This window comes from Myotis myotis, unplaced genomic scaffold, assembly GCF_014108235.1.
Source record: "Myotis myotis isolate mMyoMyo1 unplaced genomic scaffold, mMyoMyo1.p scaffold_m19_p_8, whole genome shotgun sequence".
NCBI classification, from domain to species: domain Eukaryota; kingdom Metazoa; phylum Chordata; class Mammalia; order Chiroptera; family Vespertilionidae; genus Myotis; species Myotis myotis.
Genome location: NW_023416390.1, coordinates 53,611,355 through 53,626,239, shown reverse-complemented (window position 1 = coordinate 53,626,239; position 14,885 = coordinate 53,611,355). Strand labels below are relative to the sequence as shown.

At 35.4% G+C, this 14,885-nt stretch overlaps 1 protein-coding gene across 3 annotated transcripts in view; it reads right to left on the bottom strand.

The window, feature by feature from the left end:
• IFIH1 (interferon induced with helicase C domain 1) overlaps nucleotides 1–14,885 on the bottom strand; it is a 59,178-nt gene that overhangs the window by 18,865 nt on the left and 25,428 nt on the right. For 2 of the 3 annotated variants that reach the window (XM_036320085.1, XM_036320083.1), the window contains exons 4-5: nucleotides 10,672–10,776; nucleotides 4,628–4,848 (exon numbers count right to left, since the gene is read on the bottom strand). In XM_036320085.1, the coding sequence (XP_036175978.1) occupies nucleotides 4,628–4,848; nucleotides 10,672–10,776 (326 nt within the window). The remainder of the gene's footprint in view (nucleotides 1–4,627; nucleotides 4,849–10,671; nucleotides 10,777–14,885) is intronic. The other variant, XM_036320084.1, reaches the window with a different exon arrangement.

Below are 14,885 nucleotides of genomic sequence, written 5' to 3'. Positions count from 1 at the left end.
CAACTACCGCAGCTACTTGCTTATTATGTGATCTTGGACAAGTTACTTAATCATCTCAATTTCCGCACTAATAAAGTGGGGATAATATTAACCAGTGGTGAGGTCGTTGTGAAAAATTAAATGAAATAACAGCTGACATATTACTGGTACTCAGAAAAAAAACAACAACTTTCCTTTTATTCTAGCAGTGAGTATGGTGGAGAGAGACCAGCTGACTTCAGAAGAACAAGGTTCAAGTCTCAGATCTACTGATAATTGGCTGGATGATCCCTGGGGCTAATTAAAGCCTCTGAGACTCAGTTTTCTGATGGGGAAAAAGGGGATCATTATACATACTTCAAAAAATAGCCAGGTGGTTTTAAGGAGATAATATAAAGTACAATACCATATTATTATATTATTAATATATTTCTTTCATTTCCTAGACTGTAGATCCCTTGGAGACATGATCTGTATTTCATTTGTCTTTATTTTTTTAAATATATTTTTATTGATTTCATAGAGAAAAGGAGATGGAGAGAGGGAGATAGAAACATCAATGATGCGAGAGAATCATTGATCAGCTGCCTCCTGCATGCCCCACACTGGGGACTGAACCCACAACCCAGGCATATGCCCTGACCGGGAATTGAACTGTAACCTGCTGCTTCATAGATTGATGCTCAATCATGGAGTCACACCAGCTGGACTCATCTGTCTTTAAATACCCTCATGCTACCAAGAAATTTAAGATTCTTTATTCCATGAAATCACATAGAGAACTGAGATTCTGTCCATAAAGGGTGAGTCAAAGAATCAGCATCTTCTCATCTACAGAACAAAAAGAAGCTGTCACAGGAGAAAGCAGGTGTTGGAAATCCTGATACTCACTCTGGTTGGCAATGACCTCCTATTGAAGGACAAGAGAAAGCCAGATGCAAGTCTGACATGGCTAATTGGGAGATGTGTGGTCTTTTTGGAGCCTGTTCCTGAGATGTGACAGAGTGCCTGCCAAGTCTAATCAAACCCAACTGCTACCCACTTCTGCTGAATCATATGGGCTGCATCACGGCATCTGAAGGAACCTGGGGTTTGTCTCTCATGATGTGGAAGCCCTAGATAGGAAATAGAAAGTCTGGAAACACAGGTGGTGTTTTCATTTCTCCCTGCATTTGAAGGCGATAACTTTGGAAAGGATGGAGAAAGGAAGATGAAATTAAATGGTATTAGGGAACAGGATTTTTCCTTTCTAGATCAAGGGTTATAACACCTTGTTCTTGGGCCAAATAGAGAATGCAGGTTAGGTTGACTTACTGGGCCACAGATTTCCTGACTCAATAAAAAATAATTAAAATTACATTACATTAAAATTCAAAGAAATTGTATAATAAAGGAAAACATTATGACATAGATGAAAGAACTAATGGAGGAATTTCTAGTAATTCTTAAGGAAAAACAGTAGGGAAACAGGAATTAGAGTCACATCCTTAAATATCTACAGAACAGTGCAATTGGATATGAATAATTAATGATGATAATTTAACATTTAAACATGGCTACAAATTTGATTTCATATGAATCTCCTAGATCCAGTGGGATGAAAGATTTGTAACAAGAACTTAGCACTGAGAGGATAAGTAATTATTACAAAAAAGAAGATGCATTAGATGCATACAAGAACACAAATCCTGAAATGACCAATTAACATAATGATACTATCTATCTATCTATCTATCTATCTATCTATCTATCTATCTATCATCTATCTATATATCTATATATACAAAAGCCTACGTGACCTTTATAACCAAATGACCAGACGACTGGAAGGACTGGTCAACCAGTCACTATGACATGCACTGACCACCAGGGGGCAGATGTTCAATGCAGGAGCTGCCCCCTGGTGGTCAGTGCACTCCCACAGACAACCTCCTGCAGCCGGCCAACCTCCTATGGTCCCGGCTGGCCAACCTCCCGCAGTTCCTCCCCCTGGCCAGCCCCAATCACCAGCCAAGCCTAGGGACCCCACTCATGCACAAATTCTTGCACTGGGCCTCTAATGAAGAAATAAACATAAGTAATTGTGTTTAGGCTCAAAAAATAACTGCACAAACATAAATTAAGAGATCTATTCTAACAGCTTTGTCAAATGAACTTGGGCTTTTTAGGTTATAGCAAGCACAGATGAGTCTCTGGGTGACAAAGGCAGACCCAGTCACGGGCTAAGTGTTACATCTCATCTCTCCTAAACTCTGCACTGTAAAACTGTATCTATAGTATTTTGTTTAACACTGGATACTGTGTTTTAAGAGGGTCTGAGATAAAATTCTGGAAAAGTATGAGCACTCAGGATGATGGAAAGTCTGGAAACCATGTTATATAAAGAACAGTGACAGGAACTGGGGATATTTATCCCAGGGAACAAGAAGATAAATCACGTAAATGCTGCATGATGCTTGCTGCCTTCTCTATGTGGAGGGCTGTAATACCATAAGAGAATTACAACTTAACTTATTCTTTATCATCACAGACGAAAGAACTCTAACCAATGAGAGTGGATTCCAGAGAACCAGGTTTTGATGAATACATGATAGGCTTTCTAACAGTGTCAGCTGTTCAAATAATAGATGGAGATATCTTGTTAGGAGGGAGACATCCTTGATGTTAGAAGTTACTCAGCAGAGGTGAGGGAACCACTTGGCAATGGGTGAAAGCTGATTTTGAAGGCCTCCTTCAACTCTAGTACAGTCATCTATGACACTGTGCCTGATAAGGGAAGTGAAGGAAGCAGATAAACCAAAAATAACTCCTAGCTTTTGAGGCTACAGGCTTTGGAGGAGGTGATATAACAGATAAGTAGAGGAGAAGAGCTCTTTGGGAGGGTAGATGGGACTTAACCTTAAGGAAGTGGTGAAGTTCAAATGGTATTAAGAACATCAACTGAAGTGGTTTTGAATTCAGTTAACGTTTTTGTTTTGTTTTGTTTTTCTGGACCTGACACTGCTCACTGGCTAAAGAATACTAAATTTCATTTCATTCATTATGAAGGTAAAGGGGAAGGAGAGGGAGAAAGATCTAATATTCACTGAGTTATTCCTGGGCTATAGATAGATCATCAAATTTAAACTTCTGAACATCTACACAGGGTAGTGTTATTTTACTCCTTTTATAGATGAGGAATCTAAAGTCAGAGAAATTAGTAATTTGTCCAAGATCAAACAATAAATTTATTGTATTCCAAAAGACAATAGCCATAATAAAGGGAATATATGAAAAGCTATATGAAAAGCTATTGTATCACCATTACCACAAAAGAAATCAAACTGTTTTAATTATGTGCACACTAGTATAAAGCGAGAGGTCTTTAGGCTTAGCACATATGCCTATAAAATGCATTTGGAATGACATGATGGAAATCATTCAGATCATGGATTCTGAGTAAGTTTCTTTAGTACTGAAAAGCAGGTTGCATCTAAAACTGTTATAATAGAAATAAAAAAGATACAGTAAAGTTGCATAGCCTATTGCTACATTTTCTATAAAGAAATAACTGAAATCTAGTTATCATAGCTAGTGGAATAAATAGACTTTCTGATAATGGAAAAATATCCATTATCATAAAATGGTAAATATTACTATTCACAATTTATAAGTTCATAAGTTAATAAACTCTCATTTATCTGAATAAAGCTCAATAACTACACTGTTTAAAATGGAGACTTACACATATATAATACCTTAATAAAGAAATTGAAAGTAAAAAAATAAAATATAAAATAGAGACTTATACCTATTTATAAGGATGGCTTTCAAATTCCTCAAGTTATAAATTATTAAAGACCTGTGGCCGAAACCGGTTTGGCTCAGTGGATAGAGCGTCGGCCTGCGGACTGAAAGGTCCCGGGTTCGATTCCGGTCAAGGGCATGTACCTGGGTTGCGGGCATATCCCCAGTGGGGGATGTGCAGGAGGCAGCTGATCGATGTTTCTCTCTCATCGATGTTTCTAACTCTCTATCTCTCTCTCTCTTCCTCTCTGTAAAAAATCAATAAAATATATTAAAAAAAAAAAAAGACCTGTGTTGCATTTAGTAATATCTATATATTTAATATATATATAAAATCTTTGAAAACTATTTACCTATTTAACTTGATATAAATCAACCAAATATTAATTTTCTCTTTCTCTTAAAATAATTATATATATATATATATATATATATATATATATATATATATATGCTGGATAAAGAGCACTTGCCACCTTTGACTAAGAGCCAATGGTTAGAGACTCTAGAAGACAATATTTGATCCTAGATTCCAGTAATATTTTGGTGTCATTTATGTTCACATGCAATAATAACTTAACTTAGTACCAGTCAACCTTAATGAATATGTGGGTAAATATATTGTTTATACATAAGTTACAGCTATTTGACTTAATCTGGTTTTATAGAAAATTTCCATTTGAATGGCTAAAACTAAGATTTTACATATCACTTGAAATGCAAAGATTTGAGATAAAATAACTTGACATTTTCCCTAATAAAACTAAATCTGTGTGGTCTATGGTTACAAATGTCACTATACAAATGTTTCAAAATAATAAAATGAAAATAGACAATGTTATTTCATGTGCCTCTTGAATACCTTATTGACAAGGACGATAACTTTTCCCAGTTCAGCTGCTTTTTTCTTCTTGTCCAAGTGATCCTTGGCAATGTAAACGGCCACTCTGGTTTTCCCGCTCCCTGTAGGGAGGCATATAATGATATTCTTTCCCTCCAACGCTGGCTGGGCAACTTCCATTTGATATGGCCTGAGATTCAGTTCTGGCTCTGGGGATGCTCTTTCCGCCTTTTTCTCTTCATCTGAAAGAGGTGAAAAGAAAGAAAAATAAGGGAAATCCTATATAATAAAAGCCTAATATTCTAAGTGTCCAGTCGTCTGGTCATCCACTCAACCAATCAAAGCATAATATGCTAATGACATGCTAAGGTCACTCAACTGCTTGCTATGATGTGCACTGACCATCAGGGAGTAGATGCTCCTACTGGTAGGTTAGTTTGCTGCTGGGGTCCGGCTGATCAGGACTGGGCAAGATGGGCCAGACATGCCCTGGAGCCCTCCTGTGGTCCCTCCCCAGCTGGCCAACCTCCCACGTCCCTCCCTGGCCCCAATCATGCACCAGTGGAGCCCCTCCATCTGGCCTGCGCCCTTTGCAATCCGAGACCCTTCAGGGGATTTTGGAGACCCCGTTCGGCCTGATCCCATAAGCCAGGCTGAGGGACCCTACTGGTGCACAAATTCATGCACAGGGCCTCTAATAAATAAATAAAGGAATGGGCAACAAAATGACTAAGGCTAAGAAGCCCTCATACTGAACATAGGTCTCTGTGTTTAAATTGCTTTTCATGTATGGTCCAAACCAATTCATTTTCTATTTTCTGTACCAAATGGGCATCAGCTCTGTTTGTATTTGCAGGATGCAGTCCAGGCCCTCTGCCCTGGGGTGCAGAGGGAGTGAATTAACAGGACAGAGGACTGGAAGGGGGCGACATGCGGAGTCAAGGACAAAGTACAGAAAGGTGCAATAATGGCAGTTATGGTTCTTAATGCTTCACACTTCCCATCTCTTTGGTGGGCCATTATGCCTTACATGTTTCCCTCAGGTCTTAGGAAGCACCTAAAATCAAGAGGACTGGGTAGGGGGGAACCATCAGTCCTCCTTATTCTGTATCCCCCTTACTTTTTATTGCAAAAAGATATTATAGCTGAAGCTACTTCCCTTCATTTGAAAAACTTTGTTTGACAACCAAACACCCAAAAGCCTGCACATTGCTCTATCCATTATCTGTCTATCTCAAATATCTAAAAATGGCAGCCTGGAGGCGTGGCTCAGTGGTTGAGCATCAACCTATGAACTAGGAGGTCACAGTTCAATTCCTGGTCAGGGTACATGCCCAGGTTGCGGGCTCAATGTGGGGCATGCAGGAGACAGACGATCACTGATTCTTTATCATCATTGATGTTTCTATATCCCTCTCCTTTTCCCTTCCTTTCTGAAATCAATAAACTATATATTTAAAAAATATGTAAATAAAATAAAAAATGGCCCAAAAAGATCAAATTTTTGGCATTTGAACCAACCAAATTAAACAGAATCAATATTTATGCAGAAAGGGAAAAACTCATTCCATATAGCCTTTAATTTATAAGTTTTCATTGAATGACAAAAAAGAAATTTGTTAGTTTAAACTGCACTGTGACTAATTTTGCTATTAATTTTGAATTGTGATCTTTATTGCTTCTTTATTGTGTATGTCTCCACATATTCCTATTCTCTTAAAACTCAAAGCACAATAAAGTTTAATGAAATTCTAATTAACATTTCTAAATTTAAAATACTGATAAAGTAAGTACTAACACACATGGATTTTATAAACATTTGGATAAAATTATTATAGCATATCTCGGTTTAAATATGTTTTGTTTAGAAGTGACCATATTTATCCATATTAGCAGGGGAAAAAAGATCTAAAAATGTATAACTTATCAGGTGGAATGCAGGAAAGTAATAAATATTATATCAATTTAAAAGCCTAACTTATGCTTTATGTAAGCATAAGAAAAAAATGACATGACAGCAATTATCAGTATTTTGTGACACATGAAGTGTTCTTTCTCTTATCGATGATCGCAATAAAACTAAGCTAACATAATCCCATTAACTTCAAAAAGGTTGCTGATGGTTCCATTTCGGCAAAGGGATGATTCCACTCAACTGCGTTTTACCTTGTTGTGATAGTACCATCTGAACAGGTAGGAAAATTCACACCAAACACCACTTAGCAAGAGTCATCTACTAACCTGGCAGGAAATTTGCCTTCTGTATGGATAAGTAAACACAGATGCAATATATTTAAGATATCATTGGATCAGCTGCTGATTCATCTAATATGATTTTCAGAAAAAATCTTTCAAAATCACCAATATTAAAAATATTCATTTACAAGTTTTCTCCCCATGCTACTTTTGAACTCTACACCAATTATAGTATTTCATCTTCTATTATATTTATGAAAGGCTCAAATTTATGTAAGGATATCATTACTTCTCCTAAATGGCTTTTATAGATTATCAAAATATTAATATTCCACCTATATTATGAGCATTTATCACATAACTTTTCTAAAAGAGCCACAATATTTGAAAAGGAAGATGTATTTTAAATTATGTTTAACACCACCATCCAGAAATTTACTTTAGCAGAATTGCTCTTTGAGCTAGGAAGTTTGTCAAATGATATTAGAAAATTCCCCCCTTTATTAAATTTCACTCTAGGTATACTTTTGCATAGATTTAAAAAATAATAATAAAATTCTGCTTTCCTCATAATAGCTGCATGCACTTTTTTAAATCATTATTTCCCCCTTTTGTTTTTCATGCTTATTCGTAAAATCTTGGGTAACAAAAATTTAAAAGAAAACCTTAGAGAAATTTCCAGAGTCTCTTCCTGAGGAATCTAAAACTAAATCAAGTACATAAAACATCAATATCACTCATGCATATTAATATTGTTCTAATAAATTTTAGAAGACTTAGACAACAGAAAGGGCTGGCACGTTCAAATTTAAGTCTGGAATCAAAGTATGACATTTCACTGCTATTTAACTAGACATACACCATTAATTCACTCTGCAGTAATTATTTACTGGGTGCCTATTATATTCATGTGATCTCAAGAATACAGTCCTTGTCCTTGAGAAATTTAGAGTCTAGGGCACTGTACTGCTGCCACAAAAAATATCTGGCTATTAAATAGATAGTTTAATAATCGTCCACATTTTTTTTAGTCAAGTCTAAGAAGCTTGATGGGTGATCTCAAGTGTAACAGAGAAGTACAGAGTGAATATGGAAAAAATTAGAGTTGGATTCACTGTGAGAATAGTATCCAAAGAAAAAGGGCTGGGTGAGTGCTAAATATTCAACCTGATTCTTGCCTTATCACATCCTCTGACATAGGGATAGAAGAATTTATCCACATAAGCAATAAAAAGAGAAATCTTTTCTGTCACCAGAAGGAGAGAACTGGACTGGTGTCAATGAGCCAGGAGCCAATTTCCTTTATAAAAAAAAAATGTTTGGGTTTTGTTTGTTTGTTGTTGGTTTCTTTTTGGCTCTCTTTGAAAAGAAAAATCCATTAAATGCAATAATAAAAATGGTATTCAAAATATGCACAGGTTTTGAATTACTTTGCACCCTTCCTCTACAACAAATACTGATTAAGGACCTTAAAATTGTACTGTTCGTATAAATGGTCAAAAATGAAATAAAATAGGGCTTAAATAATAACATTCTATTGGAACTACACCATGTGGCAAATTTCATTCTCACATTGATTTTGACAGCTGAGTTATTCTTGGAGAGAAAAGGTCTGTCACTGCATGTGTTTGAAATTGAAAAAGTACTCCTTTACCTATAGTATATAACCACAAAAACATGCCATTCCAGCTGGACAAATATTAATAGGTATTACCTTGAAATAGTAAGGAAACACTTTCTACATATCAGGCCAATGTGTATTCCAAAAAAATTTGCTACTTTGTGCTAAGCAGTATATCTCTCTGAAAATAAGAAACAGAACAACAAAATGCCTTCCATAGTATAATTAGTATATTAAAACTTAAAAAGCATCGCTAATTATCTTTTGCTATGGCATAATACTTCACAAAGAAACATGTTACGATATGTCCATGATCCTTACGGCCCATTATGTAACCTTTGAAAATGGACAAAGGACGAGTGGAAGAACATCCCTTTGATGTCAGCCCCAAAGGTGAAAATAGAATCCCAAACATTGTAATTACTGCTTTTCAGTGATTCCATGTGTGTTTAACAATTAGCAATTCATCCAAACCTTTTTTTAAAAAATGATTTCTAGTTCATCCTATATCATGTACTTAAGGGAAAAGGTTTTCATAATTTTATAATTTCAGAATTCTACTACCATTATGCAAAGCAATTCTTTGTCCTAAGCACTGACCCCATCTAAAACGTCAGTGGATAGCCTTTGAAAATGTGTTTGTCTTCACATATATTTGCCTCTGAAAATGTATTTGCTTTTTAAAAGTAGGTTGCATTTAGATTTATCACGTCTTTCATGCCACACTGAGCACTGAAAATCAGTAAACAGTTACATTAGCTAACAGCTCGAACTAGACAAAATGCCCTGCACAGAGAGGATGGCCATGAAATATTTACTGAATGAATGACTACTCTTGAAAAGTCCTCACATAGACAAACAAAAATTAGGATGAGTTCCAGAAGTTTAAAACTATCCATAAAATGATACATATTAGCTAGATTATATTTTGAATTCTAGAATCAATAGCATTTAATTTTAAAATCATAATTAAATTAAACAATTGTATAATAGGCATACAAAAAACTAGATATAATCCACAGAAATAAGCACATGGCAAGAACTTCGTAAACACTGACTGAATTGAACAGAAAATGAATTAACCCTTTTTAGTTAAAGTTAATGTTATGATTGACATTTGATTAATTGGGTTTCCTCAAACCAACTTGTTTGACAAGGGACTCAGAAGTCTTATTGAGACTTCTTATAAAAGAAGTGATACACTTCAATTTGGAAATCTTTTAGGGCAGCAGAACATCCTTATGTAAATTATTTTGACCCTTTAGACCTATTGTGGACCTAAATTTCTATAATTCTTCTGAGAATGCAGGACAATCTGAAGTACACAGTATTTTCTAAGTGTTTACTACAACTCAACCACAAAACAAATAAAGATTAACGTAATTTGTTTCTTAACTTGCCAATTCTCTACTGCTTCTTAGCTGGCCACATTGCAAAGCATTTTTTAAAAATTTCTTAGTTTTAAGATGATTTATTTTAAACATATAGCCAAATTTAGAAAGGTGTGTAACAGACATCGAGGGCCCATCACCCGTTTTGAAAAGATGTTAACATTTTAGCTCAGTAATAATAATGGAAACACATATTCAAAGAACAGGAAGAAGAGATTTGAAACTGATCAGATGGACAAAAGTTAGGAAATCTGACAACAGAAAGTGTTGCTCACGTGTGCTGAGACACATTTATTGCTGGGGGTGCATTCAGCTAACGCAGAGAGCAATTTAGGAAACACCTAGCAAAATTCTCATTTAGTGACAAAAACATTTGCAAACGCTACTCCTATGCAAGAGATATCCATACAAATTGGAACTATTTAACTGCATATGTAATTTCTAGTTCTTCATTTAAAGAAGAACCCTTAAAGTTTTTATTTAAAATGTATTTTAATAAGAAAAAAGAATAGGGTTTTGGAATACATGTACCAAATTGCATACAGGATTTAAGACAGTGAAATTAATTGAAACAGATTTCATAAATAAACTAGGTAACATTGACTCTCTGGAATGTGGCATATGCCAGACCAAAAAGCCATGTACTAGATCAAAATTACAGAGCTTGATGCGAAGACTTTTGTAAGTTGTACTTTTAAAGGATGTGAATGGCAAAGTTCCAGAACTCCTTCAACTGTAGAAAAGAATTGCTTTAATTGCACAAATACATTAGGGAGGGTATGAACAACCCCCATGCTTTCCACTATATGGTGTCTTATTTCACACTTGTTAAGGTTTACACAGCAGCGAGGCAGTACCTGAATCACTGCCCATGGTGCCTGAATCACTGCCCATGTTGCTGTTATGTCCAAGACTTTCATCTAAGCAGTTGACACTTCCTTCTGCCAAACTTGTGTCTGATTCTGCAAAGGAAAACATTTTAAAATATTTTTAAAATATTTCCGAGAATAAACATATTTTAACTACACACCTCTACAGCACACAGTACATACAGTTCAGTGCAAGTAAGAAAGGCACACCCAGATAATTATGCACAAAAGGTAAGAGTTTCTGGCAAGCTGCATTGAAACACTCCACTGTGGATGAGAAGCTGCGGGTAGTGAATCGAGTACATGTATCTACTTAAAGTACCATACATCCAATATGAGAGCTCATGCAAATTGGTAAGGATTTATGATTTTTGTCAGCCCCCCCCCCCACATGTAAATTTTGTCCAAGAAAAGATCTAGGCTTGACAATGTCATTTAAACAAAAAATATATTATATAGAAACCACTGAGTTATTTTCACGTAAAATGGTAGGTAATGAATAAAGTAAAAAAAAAATAATAAAGAAGGTGGATTTACTCGTTAGTTATGAAAACAGCAGTTCAGTAACAAACATAATTGTACTATATTAAAAACAATTGGCTCAGGAAGAATATCATTAAAGCCTGGCACTGCAGTTGTACTGGAGCTTATGTGAGGTGGCAAATAATTTTTTTTTATTGTAATTAAACTATGCTTCTGTGAATGGGTTGCAGTTAATGTGAGAGTGGCAAGGGCACACCATTCATGTGTTAACCCCAATTTTCTGTTTTTAGTGCTTAGTATCAATTCTGTTTGGAAATCTTTCCAAGGGAAGACTTCTCTCCTTACAGTTTATTTCCAAGGATGTTTGCAGCCCAGTCCTCAGGGATCAGAACTTTTGCTAAACTGGTAACAATAAATGAAAGATGGTCGCAAATGTTGGCTTTGGAATCCGAAGGATCTGTGACATCTGCTGTTGCAGTTGCTCTGTGCCTGACTTCCTCTATTTAAAATGAGGCTAGGACAATTCCCCTCATCGGGCAGGATAGTCATGCAATAATGTAGGTACAGTCAGCTCTGAGCACTTGAGCTTAATTCTGATGATTGGAAAATGAAATAAAATTCAAGCATTTGGCATACTACTAGGGCAAGAGTTTCATTTAATAATGTTCTTATAATTAATAACATTTCATTATACTTATAATTGTTAGATAACTATTATTTCATGCTAAAGCTGCTAAATGCACTAAATAAATTATGTATATTAATGTAGTCTTTATCCATTGAAAGTGGTCTGGGTGTCACACATTTGGGCTGGAAATAGAAATGGGTGAAAAACATACACATAGTATGTTATCGACAAAACTTCTCTGGAAGGAGACAATATACAACTCTCTAAAACTACAGGTGCCTTCTCTTACTTTAGCCATTTATATGTTTAAGGTCAGGTGTCCAATTATATGTACACACTGGAAGTGACTCTTTTTAGGTATATAGTTTGACAAATGTATACAGTTCGTCACCACCATCACAGTCAAGATTTTTCCATCATCTTTAAAGACCCCTCACCCTCCTTCGTAGTCAGCTCCCTCCTGCTGTCTGTCCCCTGGCAGTCACTGACTTGGTTTCTGACCCTATACTTTTGTCTTTCCAAAATATCATATAAATAGATTGATAGAATGTGTAGCCTTTATGTTTGGCTTTAACTTAGCGTAGGCAGTTCGAGATGCATCCATGTTGTTCTCTCTATTAGTAATTTGTGCCTTTTTATTGCCGACTAGTATTTCACTGGGCATCTGTGACATCTATGGCCTCCCCCTGGCAACCCGGGTAAGTCTGTTTAGCTTAGGAAAGAACGGAATTACAGCCGGTGCCAATCAGATATGTGAGGCATCTCTCTTCAGAGTTAAGAGAATGCTATTAAGAAATTTGTAGAAAAATTCTCAATGGACACACATACTGTTTAAGTACATTAGCACAACATAAATATACTAATGTGAAAATACTGTGCTTATCAGTTGTGGTAGATTAGCTCTAAAACTCGGATTTGAGGAATCCCTTATGATCACACGGGGAAACCTGTACATCTCACTGAGAGATTTTAAATATGGCACTTTGCAATTCCCAGAGGTATGCCTTGTTAGGAGCTCAGAGGCGAGTGCGGGATAGAGCTGTCAAGTAGAACAGTGTTTTGGGCAGATGTACTGATGAAAAGAGAATGTGATTTGTAAGAAAAAGGCAAGGTGTAAAATGAGATGAGGAAAATACCATTGCAAGGATAACTCCCAATCTTAGATGTATAGACCAAGATTTTAGAGAAGACCAAGGAGACAAAAAAAATTAATTTTGACATGCTTTTCATATGCTGTATTAAATATGGTACTGAGACCTGAAAACAATACCCAAAACATGGATAAATACTAATAAATATTATCTACAATCTAACACTGTAGTTTTAAGTTTCCAACTAGGTGTAATCCAAATGGAAATTATATTTTATTTCTGTTTTGTTTTCTAATCACTAACAGTTAAACCATAAACTTAAACCTGCTCCATGTAAGTGTATAGTCAAGATTTTCCCCAAGCTTTGTTCTGACATGCATACGATTGGGGGAACCTATTTAATGCAATGCATGCAAATAATCAGTGAATATTAAAGACAGCTTCTACCCAAAATAGGGTATGATTAATTAAGTTTGTGATTTGGATTATTTTCATCTAATCAATAAATCTGCAATGTGTCACTGAACTTTGTGCTTTCACAGATGTAATATAAATTACATTTTAAACTCTCAGCATCCTATGTGGTACATACCCATTATCACCTCCATGTTCTAGGTGAGAAACCACAGCTCAGAGAGGTTCGATCAGTGATTCAGATCACACAGCTAGAATAGGGCAGAGCTGGAAGTCCCATTATCTGATTCTATGTCCAGTATCCCAATGCTTTTATTTTTACCCAACACTAGGCATGGCTGATAATCTATGCGACGCTTTGTAAATAAGCAGACAATCCTGTAGCCATACGTCTAAGTGAAGTAAAGTTGTTTTTTAAGCATCTAGACATTTTCACTGTAATGTCAAATTTTCTATCAATCTTGAAACAGCTTGTCTTTGCAAGAAAAGTTGGATTTTTTATTTTGTTAATATTTCTGATTTCATCCATAGACTTTTGTTTACTTTACATTTAAATATCCACACTTATGTTAAAACTATTTTCTGCACACAAATAAAAGAATATTTGTATCCTGTTGACAAAATTAATTGCAATAATTCTGCTAGAGATCATATGAAAGTGAATGTGAATATCAGAGGTCCATTTGTCATTTTAAGGATATATGTTTCCAGTTTCTCAGTACAAAAATAAGTCTGTTTCCTAGACTGCAAATGCTTATGCACTTGACATATTGTTATTTCATAGAAATATGAGTACTCTAGGAAATAACTTTAATAATAGAAGAAAGAATATTGTATCTTCTATAACCTTGAAAATATCTTCCCCAGAGATTTGATTTTCTTCCTGTATTCATTTTTAAAAGTTATGTTATACATGCGTGCGCACACACACACACACACACACACACACCCCAAAAAGCCAGATCCAGAAAGTGCTTAAGTGATACCAAAATTAAACCAACCTATTGAGTTTATAAGCCAAGAATTCCTGCAATGGACTATATAGAAATATCTTGTTTCACTCTGTACTTTTCACAGTATGTCAATCTGAACTGATGTCCTAATGGAAAAAGTCATGTGTCTATGATTTTAAAACAGATCAGATAAAATAAAGTCAACTGAAGACTGAGGGTTGCCATGAAAAGAGTACATGCTATGGAGTCAGACAGATTGGTCTCCAGATCTACTCTCAGCCACTGCTAACAAGTGATTTAACCTTTTAAAAAATTTGCAATACAAATAGTAGTTTCTACTTTCTCATTTATTGTGAAAATTTATCAAGAAATAAATCATGAAGAGAAACATCTGAAATTCTTGTGAAGTTGCAGCTTAAAGAGGCTTTGAATATTTGAGTTTTATTACATAATACATTTAGTTAACTTTTATGTAGGTCTTATTTCCTCTAGGAAAAATACCAAAGCTAGTTATGAAACAGATCAGAAAATGTTGGTTATTTCTGTTAAAGAATAGCAGTTATTCATATCAAACTGTATGGAAATGAAGTAAAGTGTTACTCATCCAGTTAAAAGATGGGATTTTCTGTAGTA